We start from the raw sequence: 18840 nt of genomic DNA, 5'->3' as shown, positions 1-18840 counted from the left end.
TTTTAACCTATAAATGAATTATTATTATTTTTTTTTTTATCTAAATAATAAAAATAAATATAAATATAAAAAATTTTTTTTATTAAATAAAATTAATCCAACACCATATCCTATTACATACATTTTATAAGTTTATTTTTTTTGGTTTGTGTCTGATTAGCTTCTTGGCGGGATGTCGCATCATTTTGTCGAAAACAGATTGAATGAGCGTCACCATTTCTTTGGCTGTAGTTAAATCATCCGGATGCTGTCCTGTTAAAGATATTTTGAGTGAGCATTCAGCATGCTTCCATCTAAAAAAGTTAGGTTAGGTTAAATAAATTTTATTATAAATATTTCACTTTAGTTAAATATATATATTATTATTATTATTATTACCTATCTTGCAGAGCAACTTTATCAATTTTAGCACATTTATAATGTGCTATAGTCCAGTAATCTACAGCCGTATTGTCTACAGGTGTCTTAACCGTTAATGAACAATCATCCTTTTTTATATTCAAGGTGTTCTCTGCATCGGTTGGTATAGTTGGATCTGTTATTAAATCTAATATTTTGTCTGTATAACAAATAGCAGTGCTCTATAAAATAATAATTAAATTATATTTTTTTACTTTTCGTAATATGTCATAAATTTATATAACTCACCTTTTTCGTCTTTTTCGATACTGGTTTCTTCTCCGGTTTTACAGCTAACCTTTTCGATGTACCTTTTTTTTGAGATGTTGTTGCAATATTATCCTATAATTAAAATAGACGATAAGCTGATGACGGTTTACAAAATAAATTTTTCATAAAATATTTAATGTCTTTTTTTTAAAAATGTATTTTATTATAATTATAATAAAAAAAAAAAAAAAAAAAATAAAAAAAAAAATGTTTTTTTTACTTACTTCGGAAAATACAACCGACTCCTCGTCATCGCTTTTAAATGAGTAGCAGGACATTTTTTCAAAATTAAATTAATTTTATTAAAAAAAGTCTAGATTGTAAATCTGTTGAAGTATACTGAATATACTGTATCGATGAGTCTCTTATATATATACCACTTCTACTCCTCCTCTTAAGTTTAAAATAATCAGTTCAGCTAAAACACTAACTAGAATAAAATTTGAAAGGTACGTCTTTTCAATTCGAAAAAATAGAATGTAATAACAAGTGCAATTTGTATCTAAAAGAATGTAATTGACTTCTACATTTCAATGTCAGATTTGAAAGGTTATATACAATTTAGCAAGGTACGTAAATTTAGCAAGGTAAGATTAAAATTAAATAATTGGTGATAGTAAACATGAAATAGAAACGTACGTATATTTTGGAGACTACGCCGCCCAAATAGTTTAATATAAAAGCGGTTGTGGTAGTATTAAGAATTAGACATACAGCTAGTTCATATGTAGAAATCCTGCATATTACATTACTATTCCTGTTGCCCTAAGCTGATATTAGTTGGTTAATTTAGAATAATGAATATTATAATTAAATAATTGGATTACGAACATAGTTTAAATAATCGTTTATATATATATATATATATATACACACATATATTTTAAAGATTAAAAAATATGTATTTAAATAATTGGTTATAGTAAAATATGAAATAGAAACGTATAGTCGAATTTCCTGTTTATCATGACACGTACGTATATTTTGAGGGCTACACCCAAATAGTTTAATATAAAATGGGTTGTGGTAGTATTAAGAATTAGACATACAGCTAGTTCAGTAAAAACACTATGTAGAAATCCGACATATTACATTACTTCATTCCTGTTGCCCTGAGCTGATATTAGTTGGTTAGATTTAGAATAATAAATATTAATATATTAAATAATTGGATTACGAACATAGTTTTAATAATCGTTTATATATATATATATATATATATATATTAATAAAAAAATATTATTTAAATAATTGGTTATAGTAAAATATGAAATAGAAACGTATAGTCGAATTTCCTGTTTACCATGACACGCACGTATATTTTTGGGGGACTACTCCCAAATAGTTTAATATAAAATGGGTTGTGGTAGTATTAAGAATTAGACAAAGTTAAGCTTCACTTACGCATAGACCGATGACATTGTTCTATACTTAACAATACATCGAGCTTGCTTTTATTATATTCAGTGAATAAATAACTTTAATTTTAATTTCTTACACATACGACAAAGTGGACTTCGTCGTTGAATCGTGCTGAACCATCTTCACCAAGACCGTTCACTACAACTAGAAGCCAGTATATTTTTTTTTTTTTCATCTCCACGCTAACAGAAATGTAAGTACTATTACTTTACTACTATTAACTAGCTTTAAATTAAATATTTACTATTATAATTTTCTACTATAAAAAATGATTCCATTTAATAATGGTATTTTACATAATTTACACCACAAATAGGTTCATTTGTATCAAAAATATAACATGTATTTGCGTTACATAAATAAATAAATTTTAGTTTTTTTTTTTTTTTTACACCACGTTAAAAAAAAAAACGAAATGAAATACCTATATAATTTGTACCAGCCCTAAAATTGAGTATAGTACGAAACATTTTGAATAGTTCAAAAAGATTAGTGTGTAGTACAACATTTAAAAGTATGTCATTTATTATAATAATAATAATATGTTTAATTTTATATCTTCACATTTTTTTTTTTTTCCAAACCACATATACACAGATACATCGTAAACAATATTTTGTGTTGTTACGTCTTATACACTTAATTTTAGTTATTATTATTTTTTTGTTATAATTAGCTTAGTTATAGTAAATGTACGGTATGTACACGGAATATATTCTGTGGTATATATATATATATATATAAACAAAAAATAGTTACTAGCTTTTTCTTTCAGAGTTTAGTTGATATAAATAATTATAAATTATGTTTTATTTTTTTTAAAAAAAAAAATAGTATAATATACTTAACAAGAATTTACTTATTTAATATATATATATATATATATATATATATATTTATGTTTTTTACTTATTTATAATTAAAGTATGATTGATTTTATATTTTATGAATTATTGCTAAACAAAAATTTACTTATTAATATATATATATATATATAGAGTTTGTTTTACATTTATTTATAATTAAAGTATGATTGATTTTATATATTTTATGAATTATTGCTAAACAAAAAATTACTTATATATATACATTTTATTATAATTATAATTTTAATAATGTGAACAATGTTACAAATTATAATTTTAGTAAGTACAGATTAGATAATGCCCCTTTTTTAAATTTTATTTGGTGTGAATTATAAACTTGAAAAGTGGTACAAATTATTTTTTTTAGATGTGGTGTAAATGAGATATAGTTTTTACATTACCTTTTTTATATTTAAAATAAAAAAATAAACGAATAAATATTTACCTATAATTTCAGAATTATAAAATGGAATCTCCTCAAATCGTTTACCTCCGATCTTTGATTGAAGAATTACATTTGAATGTTTTAGAAAACCAAAAAAGTGTTGATCAAGATGAAGAAAGAAAAAAAATAGATATAAGAGCTTTAAATAAAAAATTAATAATTTATATAAAAAAAAAAAATAGATCTAGTTGAAATAGATAGGTTAAGAAAGGAAAAAAGGGACGTTTTAGATGAGTTTAATTTTTCTTATTATATTGGTGAAAAATGTAATAGACGTATACGTTATCGCTCCACAATTTTAAATAATCAACTAGAAGATTTAATAAATAAATAAATTTGTTTAAATAAATCTATTTTTTTTTACCTGATTTATATTATTTCTTTTTTTTTTATACACCTACTTATATAGAAGTATTACTTTGTTCATAATAGCTTTTCCAAAACATAAAAAAAAAAAATGTTTTTTTTTAGAAAATGGATTTACTTAACCATATCTTAATTGAAATTCATCGATTGGATGAAGAAATCGATGATAATGATGAGAAGGAAGTACAAAGTAAACATGAACAAAGAAAAACTATAATTTTAATCAAAAGAAAAATTAAAATATTAAGATATGAAAAATACTTAGCTAAAACACTTTTACAAGATATAAAAAAAATAAAAATCTTAAAAGAGAATATAATAAATTTGAGAAATGAAATATTACTTGTTAATAAATATTATGATTTGTATGGTTATGTTAGATTTCGAAAACAGACGTTAGCTTATCATCTGCATAGCGATTATTGTACATTATTGGATGATCTAAATTTATTAACAGAATCTTTTTGTTTGAATCTAAAATGATTTTTTTTTTTTTTAAAAAAAAACTAAGTACTCATTGTTTATTTAAGAATTTATATTATTATTTTTTTTTTTAAAATGTAAAACAAAAAAAACATACATTTATATATATATATAAATTTAATGTGTTTTTTTTTTATTATTTCAGTCTCATTATGAACAGAAATATAATAACAAAAAAACAGCGTATGAACACGATTGGAAGTGGACTTATTGAAATAGAAAGATTAGAAAAGGTTCAAAAACTTTCGTAATTAAGAACTGTGAAAATTATATAGATTACAAATTATTTTTTAACTATATTTTACATGAGTTAATTTTAAAGTTAAGACAATCGTGTATTAAAACGTCGATCAAATTTAATTTACACGTTGACGCTACTTACACACGTCCTATAACATGATAAACAAGATGTGGCTTTTAAAACTTCGAATGTTTTAGCATGTAATTCATCCGATTTCGCTAGTTTGTTAAACATAAAGTTTGATAAAATATTAGCTGAAGAATCTGAATTTATTGCTAAAGGTTCAGGATGGACACTTGTTTCAATAGATGGGTTACAGTTGAGAATCAATTTAGTAAATCCATTAAAAGGAGGTACATATTTAGATTTACCTAAATTTATACGAGAAAAAAAGGCTATTATAAACGTTAAAAATAAAGATAAATACTGTTTTAAATATTCTATACTAACCAAATATGATAAGCGTTCTAATAAATCACGATTTAACCAAAAATATTTTGATTTTCTTGAAAAAAAGAGTGGGTTAGATTTTAAATGTATTGATTTCCCAACACCAATAAATCAAATTAAAAAATTTGAACGTTTAAATAATGTTTCAGTTAATGTTTATAGTTTAAATAATAAAGGTACTATTTTCCCTCTATTTATAAATAATAAAGAAGAAAAAAATCATTTTGATTTATTTTTTGTCAATAATCATAAAACATCACATTATTGTTATATTAAAGATTTTTCAAGATTTATTAGAAGTCAGAAAACTAAAAATTGTTCTAAATTAATTATTTGTAAGAGGTGTTTTACAACTTTTGGAAATAAACCATGTAAAAGTAAACTTTGGGGTGATAACAGGATTAACTGAACATAAAAAAATGTGTAGTAAGAATAAATTAGGAAGACCGATAATGTTTGAAGAAGGAAAAGAAAATAAATTCATATTTTTTAAAAGTTATAAAAAAACTTCTAGAATACCATTTGTTATTTATGCTGACTTTGAATGTATTTTAAAACCTAAACAGACAAATGAATTCACTAAAACTAGTAAAACTTATATCACACATTTACATGAAATTATGAGTTATGCATTTTATGTAAAAGTTGACTATAATATTATCACAGAAAAGTTAATGCAACAGTTTAAAATTCCAACAAACATAATAATTTATAGAGGTATTGATGCGGCAAAAAATTTTATGGAAAATATGATTGATATTTCAAAAAAAATAAATGATATTTATCAAATTAATGTACCAATGATTACGTTGACTGAAAAGGAGGAAAAAGAATTTCAAATAGCAAAGGTTTGTAAAATATGTTTATTATCTTTTGAAGAAAATGAATTATTTAAAGTTAGAGATCACTGTCATATTACTGGTAAATATAGACAATGTATTTGTTTTAAATGTAATTTTGAAATAACCAACCCATCATTTGTTCCAATTTTTTTTCATAACTTATCTTACGATAGTCACTTTATAATTCGAGAACTTGGTTTTGATGATAAGAATATACATGTTATTCCAAATCTGTAGAAAAATATATATCTTTTAGTAAAGAGGTTGCTCCGAGATTTAGTATAAAATTCGTTGATACATTCCGTTTTATGGCCTCCTCATTAAGCGAGCTTGCAAAAAATTTACTTGAAGATAAATCAAGGTTTAAAGAAACTTTAAAATTATTTTCTAATAAAACATTTGATTTAGTCACACGAAAAGGGGTTTTCCCTTATGAGTATATTGATAGTTGGAGTAAATTAAACGAAACTCGATTACCTTCAAAATCTGCATTTTATAACTCTTTAAAAAATGAAGAAATTAATAATAATGATTATTCTCATGCTAAAAAAATTTGGAAAGTATTTAATATTAAAACTTTGGGTGAGTATAGTGATCTTTATTTGAAAACTGATGTCACCATACTAACGGATGTGTTCGAAAATTTTAGAGATTTATGTTTATCTACTCTTAGTCTAGATCCTGCTCATTATATGACTGCTCCAGGCTTTGCTTTCGATTGTATGCTTAAATATACTAAGGTTAAATTAGAAAAATTGGCTGATTATAACATGCTTTTATATTTTGAATCCTCAATCAGAGGGGGTATCTGTCAATCAGTTAAAAGATATGCTAAAGCAAACATACCAAACATTAAAGGTTTGAACTATAATCCTAATAAATCAATTTCATGGATTACATATCTTGATTGTGTAAATTTATATGGAAAATCGATGTTAACTGAGCTACCTTTCAAAGATTTCGAATGGGTTGATGACTTGAACATAGATGTTACTAAAATTCCTGATGATTCAAAAGTCGGATATATATTAGAAGTTGATATTGATTATCCTGAATATTTACATGAAAAACATAATGATTTCCCGTTTTTACCTTTAAACGAATGTCCTCCAAATTCAAAAGTTAAAAAATTATTAACTACTTTATCATCAAAAAAAATATATATTACACTATAAAAATTTAAAACAAGCAATTGCTAATGGTCTTAAATTAGTAAAAATTCATCGATCAATCAAATTTTCACAGAGTAAATGGATGGCCTCATATATCGAACTATGTACGAGAATGAGGAGAGAAGCTAAAAATAGATTTGAAAAAGATTTTTGGAAATTATTAATTAATAGCGTTTTTGGTAAATGTATGGAGAATGTTCGAACTAGAGTTTCTTTAAAACTGGTTACATCAGATAAACAAGCAAATAAATTGATGATGAAAAATACTTTTAAAGATAGAACTATATACTCTGAAAATCTTATGGCTATTCACCAACATAAGGAAACTATCAAATTCGATAAAGCAATTTATGTAGGGTCTGCAATTTTAGATGTCTCGAAAACATTTATGTATGATTTTCATTATAATGTAATGAAAAATAAATATAATAATAAAATACGATTATTGTACTCGGATACAGATTCTTTGGTATATAATATTCGAACATTTAATTTTTTGATGATATTAGATATGATTTATTTCCGTATTTTGATACATCAAACTATCCAAAAGATCATTATTGTTTTAGCGAAAATCATAAAAATCAACCTGGTTATTTTAAAGATGAAATGGGGGGAAAAATTTTAAAAGAATTTGTTTCATTAAGACCGAAATTATATGCTTACAAGACTGAAAACAACGATGAGGTTAAAAAAGCTAAAGGTGTAAAAAAATATGTAATTAATCAACATATGTATTTTAAAAATTATATAGAAGTATTAAATGCGTACATAAACCATATCTCTCTTGATAATAAACAAACTTGTAGAAACATGAATTTTATTCAATCGAATAAACATGTTGTTCATTCTAAAACAATGAATAAGCTTGTACTAAGTGGTAACGATGATAAACGTTTTATAACAAACGATGGGATTAACTCACTAGCATACGAACATTATAATTAAAAAATAATTATTCTAATATTCACTATGTTTAAGAAAATCGATATTAAGTATTTCTAAAAAATTTAAATTATTATCATCAGTAGGTTTTTTTCCCGCTATCTAGTGATAATAATTATTTCTAAATTAATTATCATCAGTAGGTGTTTTTTCCACGCTATCTAGTGATAATAATTATTTCTAAATTAATTATTATCATCAGTAGGTGTTTTTTCCACGCTATCTAGTGATAATATTATTTCTAAATTAAATTTATCATCAGTAGGTGTTTTTTCCACGCTATCTAGTGATAATAATTATTTCTAAAATTTAAATATTATCATCAGTAGGTATCGTTCAAAGTGAAAGGAAAACATTATATGAATAACTAAAATAATTTAATTTAATACTGTTTTTTTTTATTTTTTATAAAAAGGTAAAATATATATAAAAAAAAATTATTTAATAATATCTTTCGATAATATCCATGAATTATGACTGGAATCAAAACCCATCCATTTAACAAGCATTTTATCTTTAACTTTTTTTATAATACGTTCAATTAGAAATGTGTTCGGAAAATCAGTCAATTTAATTTCTTGCTCATAAAAACCACCTAGAATTATATTGTTTGATCCATCCTTTAGCTGATAAGTTATTGGTTCTGTATGTAAAACTTTTGAAACTGTGAAAATTTCTGTTGTCCAATTTGGTGTATATCCTTTACTAAATATATGCTTATATTTTGATATTCTTACTTTATCATTAATTTTAAATTTTGGTTTATATAATGTTTTATTTGTTTGTATATTTGATTTGATTTTACTTGTATTTATTCTAGCTTCATATGGTGTACATTTAATTGATCTATGTTTTGTATGATTATAATTATAATAATTTTTGATATTTTGTTATACCAATTCCATGTACCTGTTGCAGTAAAATGTTTGTATATATTATTTTTTAGAGTTTGTATAACACGTTCTCCAATTGAACACTTGATAACGCTATACGTACTATAATGTCTAATTTTATTTTTTTCATTAACTGTTGAAATTGATTATTATAAAATTCTGTACCATTATCTGTTTGTAATAATTTTGGATTAGCTTGTTTTAATATATAAACATACCTTTTGTACATTCTTTTCCTGTTTTATTTTTCAATGATTCTACCCATACATATTTCGTGTATGTATCTATAACAACTAAAATATACTTAAAACCAAGATTTTGTTTAGAATGAGATTGCATATCCATTAAATCAGCTTGCCAAAGGTCATCTTTAAATCGTGTTATTATACTACGTCTTGGAAATACTTTTCTTGCAGGTCGATGTAGCTCATTAGCTAAACCCTCTAATGTAGACATTAAACTATAATATTCCTCTCACGTAATTCTTCTATAATAGATATGATTTCATTATTTACACCAGTATTACCAGCATTTTGGGACGATGTTAAAAGATTTAATCTAACAACTAATTCATTTGGATCATCATAATACACTAATTGTGTATGAGGTATTACATCTTTATATAAACCAGATCCTTTCTTAACTGACGGTGATAAACTAAAGTTAAATAGCTGATCAGTTGGAGGTTCTTCAAATTTAGAATTAATCACTGAAGAAGAAAAATCAAATGGTTCATTTGATATGGCTGTATCATTAATAATGTTTCTTCGTTTTGCGCCTGAGCTAGATAAAAAGTTATCAAATTCTTTTAATTTTAATTGAGAAGGAGTTTTAACTTTTGTGTTATTTATTTTCAATACTTCCTCATTTAATTGTTTTTCATCAATTTTCATTCGATCATATAGAGGTTTTACAACGTTCATCCATTTGAAATATCTTGAGGTTTTAGGTTTCCCGTCTGCCTTTAAATAAACTTTACTTGTTTTTAGAATATTATAATATGATTCCATATCTTCTATCGTCATATTTTTTGGTACTTTCTCACATAATAAAGACCAAAGTCCTTTAGTCCAAGGGTAGTAATTATCAAGCAAGCGTAAGTTACCATGATCAAAAGTGACAGGAATATCTGATATTTTAAGTTGATCATTAACCGAATCATAATGCATGCCATACGATTTATCATATCGCTGTAATTTAGGATTAGAAATTAAAAAATTATCGAACGATGAATTTGATTCGTTTTCGCTATCTCCATCACTAGTGATCAAGGTATTTTTTTTTTAGTAGTGTCAGAAATAAATGAAGTGTTTTTTTCTGGAATTGAAGTCAATGGTTTGAGTAAAGGTATAAATGTTTCGCGAAAATAGTTATCAGAATCTATAACACCACGCTTCATGTTCATTATTTTACGTTTGATATTTTTTTTTGATAATATCAAATTTTTTAACAAAACTTTATCTTTATTCATTGAAAATAATGAACTTAATATATCTGTTTCCTTCAACTAAAGATAATGCTATGTAGATTTTGTCTATATTACAACTATATTTATATACTTATTTTTTTTTAATAAAAGTATGAAAACCACATCTATATCTACCTTCATTCATTTCACGTGTTTTATCAATAACCATAAATCCGTAATCACTATGATTCCAGCAGAAATGAGAAATTTTCCGAAATTCTGAGAAATCCATATCTGCTGATGAATGATCATTGAATATATGTTTTAAATTTGTATCATCCTGTTTTAGAATTATTAATAAATTTGAATTATCTCTTACCAGTTGCTTCGGAATTTTAGAATATGTTTGTGCTAAATAGAATACAGAGCTAGCACCTGAATGTCTACACATTCCGAAATATTCTCTTATTATCGACTGCGGACCACATAAAACATCATCGAAAATTATTACAGAATTCTTTTTAGTTAAATTCGGTTTTATAACTTTATCAGCGTCTGAAAATATAAAAATGTTAGCACCTTTTATATCATCTATTATTTTTTTAATAAAACATATTTTTCTTGATTAGAAGTTTTTGAGTATAAATAAATATTTTCAAATCTTATTCCGTTTTCATGAGTGATTAGATTATACATTATATTTGTTTTACCTGAACCACTAGGACCGACTATAATAGCACGTATAGTATCAGGTAATAACGGTCCATGTCTTGACGTTTTTTTTATTATTTGAGTATCAACGTTCGAAATATCTAATTTATCTTTCTGTTCAATCAAATCCATTTTTTTTTCTTATAAATACTCTGGATCTTTTAAATTTATAACCAGTGAAAGATAGTGTGCTCAACCTGTAAGTAGAAATCAGATAAGACTGGTGAAGGTTTTATAAACTTCTTTATAAATACTGAAATAAAGTATGATGAAGGTTAAACAGAAAATAGGTATGAGTTATAAAGGTAAACATAAAAAATAAAAAAATAAAAAAGAGAACACTAGCTGCAAAAAAAGGAAAGGTTAAGAAAAATCCTAATGGTAAAAGATTGATTTTAACACCAGGTCAGACAGGAGGTGCGATTCCTCTAATTCCTATTTTCGCAGGGTTATCAGCTCTCGGTAGTTTAATGTCTGGGAGTGCTAGTGTTTATAATGCAATTCAAAATTCGAAAAAAAAAGGTAGCGGATTGAATTTAATCAATAATGGATCAAGGAAAAAAAACTGATAAAAACGTTACCTGACAGACCACTCACATCTAGAGACATTATAAAATACATTGCAAAGTTTAATATCAATCATTTCCGAGGAGTCTTTTCACGAGATGACTTACCTAAAAAACCACGAACAATTGAATGTGGTATATTAAACTTAGACGTATCTTCAGGTGATGGAAGTCATTGGGTAGCGTTTTACAAAATTAAAGATAAGGTTGTATATTTTGATAGCTTCGGTGATTTACCTCCACCAATTGAATTACAAAACTATTTCAAAGGAAACACGATTATATATAACTATTCAAATTATCAAGATTTTAATTCATTTAATTGTGGACATTTATGTCTTGAATTTTTACAATGTATGAATCAATTACATTAAGTTTAACTGGTAATACAACTACATTATCTGTACATTATTTTCCAGCAATTGATGTGTACGATGACTCGGAAATTGCTTTGTTAAATTTACAAACATATAATACATTTCCAAACATAAATGAAACTAATAACCAGTTTGAAATACATTTAGAAAACCCCGATCGTTTACTAAATAATAATAAATTTCCAACCTGTTTTATCACACTGAAAAAAGGGTGTTACGGTATTAAGGATATTAAAAATCAAATTTTAACGCAAATAGATGACTTTCATAATGTTAACGAATACATTGGAATACAACTAACAGAGAAAATAACTTTTGATATCGGGATTGATCAAGTAGATTTTAAGACAACCATATTCAGTAATGCAACAATACGTTTTAACGTAGCAAACAGTATAGGACCTTTATTAGGATTTGAAAAAACAAATTATGAACCACACTTGCAAAACATTGATGGTCATCGTTCAAAGAAAGTGGTAAATTTAAACAATGTTAATTCAATAAAAGTAATGTGCAGTATAGCTCAAGGTTCATTCAACAACCACATGCCAAGTCATTCAATTTATGAGTTTTCTCCTACTGAGAACATAGGGGCGAAGCTGATTCAATCTCCAACTAACCTAATATATTATAAATTAAATAAAACAAATATCGATTTAATAACTATACAATTAGTTGATCAAGATCATAATCCGATAAACAATTTAGGTGAAAAATTAGTAATCAATCTACATATTAAACGTTACGGATCTTAAGATGGGATTAAAATTTAATATAAGCCCATTACAAAAGATAAATCTTGCTAGTCATATAACTAAAGCGTTACCGGTAACATCGAATAAAGTAAAAAAAATAAAACAATTTTAAAGGCTTTAGGTTATAAATTAAAGCAGAATGCCAGAAAGTGATATTTTAGATATAAGTTCACCGTTTGAAACCGATTCTAAAATTACGAAAATCGAATATCATTCATATACACCGTATACAACTTCATTTAATAATAATGATGAAATACGTATATCAATCCAACAAACAGATGTTTATCCGTATCTGAATGAAAGCTTTATATATTTAGAAGGTGAAGTATCAGATGCTGGAAAAGTAAAACTTACTAATAACGGTTTTTCCTATCTCTTTGAACAAATACGACTTGAAATCAATGGAATAGAAGTAGATAGTACACGTGTACTTGGTATTACCAGTTCGTTAAAAGGTTATCTATCAGGTACACCTGATAATTATAATTGTTATGAAAATGCTGGTTGGATATTTAAAAATAGTTCAAACCCAGCAAATAGTAATGGAGAATTTAGTGCATGCATTCCGTTAAAATATTGGTTAGGTCTATTTGAAGACTTTAAAAAGATATTAGTTAATTCTAGATTAGAACTAATATTAACTCGAAGTCATAGCGATTTAAACGCTCTAAAAGTAATTACTAGTGGAAGTACAAATTCTGGAAAAGTTGTTTTGAAAAAAATAGTTTGGAAGGTTCCACATATTACTGTTGATGATGAAGAAAGGTTAAAATTATTAAAACTTATTGAAAAAGAAAAAAGTTTGTTTATCCCGTTCAGATCTTTTGAAACTTTTGAATATCCTGAACTCGGAACCACAAAAAAAGTTGTATGGAACCTAAAAACTGCTTCAAAATTAGAAAAACCTCGATTCATTATAATCGGATTACAAAAGGGACGTAAAAATTCGTTAGAAAAAGATTGTGGTGTATTCGATCATTGTAATATAACTAATGTAAAAGTATTTTTAAACTCAATAGCATATCCTTATGATAATTTAAATTTGGATTTTGCTAAAATATTTTACCTTATTATATGATATGTATACATCGTTTCAAGAATCGTACTATGAAAAAAGTATTCGGAACCCGATATTAAGCCCATCTACATTTCTAACGCAAGCTCCAATTATTGTTATCGATACGTCAAAACAGAATGATTCAGCTACAGCTTCATCAGTAGATGTTCAATTAGAAATTGAAGCATCAGAATCTCTTTCAGGTGTAACTGCTTATTGTTTATTAATTCATGATCGCATTGTAGAATATGTACCTTTTACTAGAGAAGTAAGAAAACTAGTTTAATCAATTTAAAATTAATTTAGAATAATGAGACAATACATATAAATATATATTTTTTATTTTGAACCAAAACGTATTATTTTTTTTTTTAAAAAAAAACATGACTAAAAAATATAATTATGAAGTGTGTATATACACTGCTTAAACTTTATGTGTAACATAGAAAAAAATTTATTGGTTGTAGCGGAATACTCCGTCTGTGATACACGGGAAATAAATAGTGTATACACTGTTTAAACTTTATGTGTAACAGGGGAAAAAATAATGGTTTTAAATTTTTTTAAATCAGTGTTTTTTACTAGTACAGCGGAGAAAAAAAAAGTTTGAGGGGGAAAATCCCCCTTAAAATTTTACAATCTCCGCAGTCAAAAGTGCGCAGAACATACATTATGGTTTTTGAAAATCAGTGTTTTTTTACTGGTACAGCGGAGAAAAAAAAGTTTGAGGGGGAAAATCCACCTAAAAATTTTAAAATCACCGCAGTCTGGTAGAGCGGAGAAAAAAAAAGTTTGAGGGGAAAAATCCCCCTTAAAAATTTGCAATCTCCGCAGTCAAAAGTGCGCAGAACATACAAATGTATACTACTAGAAACGGCAGCAGCAACAGAAGCAGCCCCAACAGCTGCAGAAGAAGAACCAGCGACCAGTGCAGCTTGAGGTGCAGCACCGGCAGCGGCAACAGATGCAGCAGGAACCGCAGCAGCAGCCCTAGCAGCAACAGTCATGGAGCGAGGTCGTGAGGAAGAAGAGGCCACCGAAGCCGGCCCGACAACCACGATCGGCCACCGACCAAGTGGCGCTACTGCGGAAGCGGGCTCCGCGATCCATGGCGGTCACCATCGACCGCCCGGCTGAAGGAGGCTCCCTAGCCTCCGTGATGAAGGTGTCGGGATCGATCAACCTTCAGTCACTTGGAGTCAAGGTCCTGACGACAAGGAAGACCAGGGCGGGCGGTATTCTCCTCGAGGTTGAGGGGAATGAAAAAGCCACTCTACTAGCCGGGAAGATCCGCGAGGTGGTATGAGACGCGGCCAGGGTAAGGCTACCCGAGCCCCGTACGCCCGTCCTACTGCTAGGAGTTCCGGAATGGGCAGAGGCTGAGGACGTCATCGCCGGCGTCACGCGGGCGGGAGTCACCGGAGTTAGCGGAGTCACCTCCGAGAACGTGACTATCCGAAAGAACTCTGGAGGAAGAGGAGAGTTTGTTGCGAGCCTCCATTTGCCGCTGAAGGACGCCATCACGCTGGCGGAGAAGAAAGCGGTCACCGTGGAGTGGACCAGGTGCAGGGTCAAGCTGTTGGCTAACAACCAGCCAACGTGCTTCCGCTGCCAAGGAAAAGGGCATCTAGCTGCCGAGTGCCGGGGCGAGGCCAAGCCCCGCCGCTGCCAAAGATGCTAGAAGGACGACCACCTGGTGAAGGACTGCGCCCTCCAGAAGCAGACACAACAACAGCAGCAGCCGCAGCCCTCAACTTCAAGACGTGAGGCGCCTGCAGAACGGAGTGATGGGACTCAACTTCGTGCAGTGCAACCTCAACCACTGTCGCGTGGCACAAGACCTCGTCGCGCAATTCATGGTTGAAGAGAGAGTCGACGTCGCCCTGATCAGCGACTCCTACAAGGCGGATCCAAACTCCAGTGCTTGGCACGCGAGCGCCGGACAACGGAAGGCAGCCAACTATGTCGCGAACACGGGGGTAACGGTGGCCAACGTCATCAGTGACCCCGAGTTTGTGTCAGCCCGGCTCAAAGGCGTCCAAGTGTACTGCTGCTACGCGTCGCCCAACAAGCCCATCGAAGACTTCCAGGACCTGCTCCGCTCGGCAGCTCGCATCGCAGACTGGAGAGTACTGGAGTCGGTGTTCAACAACAGCGACCACCACTACTTCAGGTTCTCCCTGACACCCGGACGTGATCAACACAGGGTCACTCCTGCGACCAACGTCGCCCCACGCGTCTGGAACACCGCGGGCAGTGTCGCCAACAACACCTTCCTAGCCGGACTGATCCCGGCCGAGTGGCTCGAAGAAGACAGCCCCCGGGACTGGCAGGACGCTGAGCGTGGGGCCTCCGCACTTCGGTCGAGGGTCTCAGCCGCTTGCGACTTCGCCTTTCCCGCCCGTCGGACGCCGAACCCGAGGAAGCCTCCCGTTCATTGGTGGAACGCGGACATCGAGGCTCTCCGCGCCGACTGCACCAGGGCCAAACGCCGGGTGACGAGGATGAACGCCCGAGTGTCAAGACTAAGAAGCCGCCTGAAACAGGAGTTCGACGTTGAACGGGCTGAAGCAGAGCTCGCCGCGACCAACGGCGCGTACCGGGAAGCCAAAAAGCTGCTGAAGATCGCCATCTAGCGCAGCAAGAGGACGTGATGGAAAGAGCTCATCTCCTCAGTGGACGCCGATCCGTTCGGAAAGCCGTACAAACTGGTGATGCGCAAGCTGAGAGGTCCCCTACCAACGGCTTCGATGAAACACGAGACTCTGCAGACGGTTGTCGACACCCTGTTCCCGAGACATCAAGAGAGAACGGACGGCCCGCTGGTTCCTGCGGATCCAGTAGTCCCGTTCACGGCTTTGGAAGTGGACGCAGCAGTGGAGAGGGCGGGCAGCAAGAACAAAGCCCCCGGCCCGGACGGACTCACCGGCAAGATACTGCAAGCGGTACACAAGGCGCACCCGAACATCTTGCTGGACCTGTACAACAGCTGCCTCCGCAGAGGAACGTTCCCTGCGGAGTGGAAGACCTCCAGAGTGGTGCTGCTGAAGAAAGGGAACAAGCCAGACGGTGTGCCCTCTTCCTACAGACCCCTCTGCCTGCTGAACGACGTTGGCAAAATCCTCGAATTCCTGCTCGCGCGAAGTCTCGAGGACCACATGTCAAATAGCGGTGGGCTGTCGGCCAATCAGTTTGAATTTAGGAAAGGCAAGTCCGCGGACGACGCGGTGCGGGAGTTGGAGAAAAACATCTTGGAAGGAGTCGACGGAGGTAAGTATTGTGTCGCCGTCAGCATCGACATCAAAAACGCGTTCAATTCCATCAAGTGGTCGGAAATCATGGATGCCTTGCCGGGATGGAGCGTCCCGCAGTACCTGCAGAACATGTTCCGGTCGTACTTCTCCGGGAGAACGGGAACCGTGCACGCACACTGCGCGGAGGGTGGTACTCTGGAGATCGACATCACCGGAGGCGTGCCCCAGGGTTCCGTCGTGGGCCCCCTCCTATGGAACGCTACATTTGACACCGTCCTTAGAACCGAGCTGCCCAGCGGATCCAAGCTGCTGGGATTCGCGGACGACACGATGTTGGTCACCTGGGTCAAGTCGACCCAGGAGTTGGAAGCTGTGACGAACGAAGCACTGTCCTTGGTGGAGCGGCGGATCACCGACCTCGGCCTCCAGATCGCGGTGGAGAAGACGGAAGCCGTCCTCTTCACGTCGAGGTACAAGTACACTCAGCCAGCGATCAAAGTGTGCGGCAGCGACGTCCAGCTCTCGACCGAGATGACCTATCTCGGGATGGTGGTGGATAAGTCGATGCTGTTCAAGGGCCAGGTGAAGAAAGCGGCAGCCAGAGCAGCGGAGATCGGGAACCAGTTAGCCAGGATCATGCCGAACGTGTGTGGGCCCCGAGAGGACCAACGGCGGCTCCTGTCGTCGGTGGTGCACTCCGTGCTCCTGTACGGAGCCCCTAGCTGGGCGCATACGCTGGAACTCGTGCCGGGGAACGTCAGGACCCTAAACAGAGGTCAACGGAGAGTTCTTCTCCGTTGCGTGTGCGCGTACCGCACCGTCTCCGAGGCGGCCACGAACGTGATCGCATCAACGCCGCCGGCAGACCTCCTGGCAAAGGAGAGAGAGGCGACGTTCGACCGGAGACGGGCCCCCGCGGCCCCATCAAGAGACAACGATCCGAGAACCGACACCATGGAGGCATGGCAGGAGAGATGGTCATTGGAAGAAAAGGGAAGCTGGACGAGGCGGTTGATCCCGGACGTCCGTGCCTGGTGCGCTAGGAGCCACGGGCTGACGACGAACTTCCACCTGACGCAGTTCCTGTCGGGACACGGATGTTTCGGCCAGTATCTGCACCGGATTCGCAAGTTGGACAACCCCGGGTGTGTGGACTGTCTCGCGCCAGTGGACGACGCGGAGCACGCGTTCTTCCTGTGCGACAGGTGGTGGCGTCGGAGAATGAAGCTTAAGGCTGTAATCAACGACCCATTCACTCCCGAGACCGTTGTGGGGAAGATGCTGGAGTCGAGGAGCAACTGGACGGCGGTGGTGCAGTTCGTGAAGGAGGTGCTGACGAAGAGAGAAGCGGAGGAGAGGGAGCGACAACGTCAAGAGTAAAACCTTGTAGTTAAGCCTTCTTTGTTGTGGGCCGAAGGCTGCTTCTTGGATGGTGTAGGGCCATCTACTGCATGTAAATAGACTGTAAATAGATTGTAAAGTCTATGTATATACATTAATATTGTAAGATCTGTGGTCAATAAATGATGTGGGGGGAGCTGACGAAATACCTGCGGGTGTCTCTGGCCCCTCTACGATACCGTTAAAAAAAAAAAAAAAGGTTAATTTTACAGAATCAGAAGAAGTCCACGTTGATACACTTGGTACTATAATAAAAGAAGAGCTAAGTTAATTCTGTTTATAGTAATGTTGTAATTTCTTTTCTTTTGATTTTATATAACTCACTTTGTATGACATTAGTATTTGATTGCAAAATGTCTTCTGTGATAAGGTCTCCGCTTTTATTATTTTCATCAGTTGGCCAAACTTCTATTTCAAATTGATCATACACTGGATCAATGATTCCATTTGAATTATCTGCTGTTTAGTATAATACATAATTTACTAAATATTTACAATTATTGTTTTCTCAAAT

The 18840-nt window shown here is 32.7% G+C and overlaps 2 protein-coding genes across 3 annotated transcripts in view; both read right to left on the bottom strand.

Moving 5' to 3' along the window:
* Positions 1 to 102: 102 nt before the first annotated feature.
* LOC126551606 (uncharacterized) lies at positions 103 to 987 on the bottom strand. Its single transcript, XM_050205501.1, has 4 exons — positions 894 to 987; positions 649 to 741; positions 379 to 581; positions 103 to 293 (listed from the first exon to the last, which is right to left on the bottom strand). Exons 1-4 carry the CDS (start codon positions 945 to 947, stop codon positions 125 to 127), a joined length of 519 nt encoding a protein of 172 aa, XP_050061458.1. The 5' UTR covers positions 948 to 987; the 3' UTR covers positions 103 to 124.
* Positions 988 to 10135: 9148 nt separating this feature from the next.
* The window catches only part of LOC126551608 (uncharacterized), a 231092-nt gene continuing 222387 nt past the window's right edge, over positions 10136 to 18840 (bottom strand). The window contains exons 2-4 of one of the 2 annotated variants that reach the window (XM_050205502.1): positions 10913 to 11110; positions 10582 to 10757; positions 10136 to 10499 (exon numbers count right to left, since the gene is read on the bottom strand). In XM_050205502.1, coding sequence (XP_050061459.1) covers positions 10404 to 10499; positions 10582 to 10757; positions 10913 to 11045 — 405 coding nt within the window. In that variant the 5' untranslated portion in view covers positions 11046 to 11110 and the 3' untranslated portion in view covers positions 10136 to 10403. Of the gene's footprint in view, positions 10500 to 10581; positions 10758 to 10912; positions 11205 to 18840 lie in introns of those variants that run through there. The other variant, XM_050205503.1, reaches the window with a different exon arrangement.

The sequence above is a fragment of the Aphis gossypii genome, chromosome X (genome assembly GCF_020184175.1).
Source record: "Aphis gossypii isolate Hap1 chromosome X, ASM2018417v2, whole genome shotgun sequence".
NCBI lineage: Eukaryota > Metazoa > Arthropoda > Insecta > Hemiptera > Aphididae > Aphis > Aphis gossypii.
Note: the sequence above shows the minus strand (reverse complement) of the source record. Positions and strands in the feature narration are given on the sequence as shown.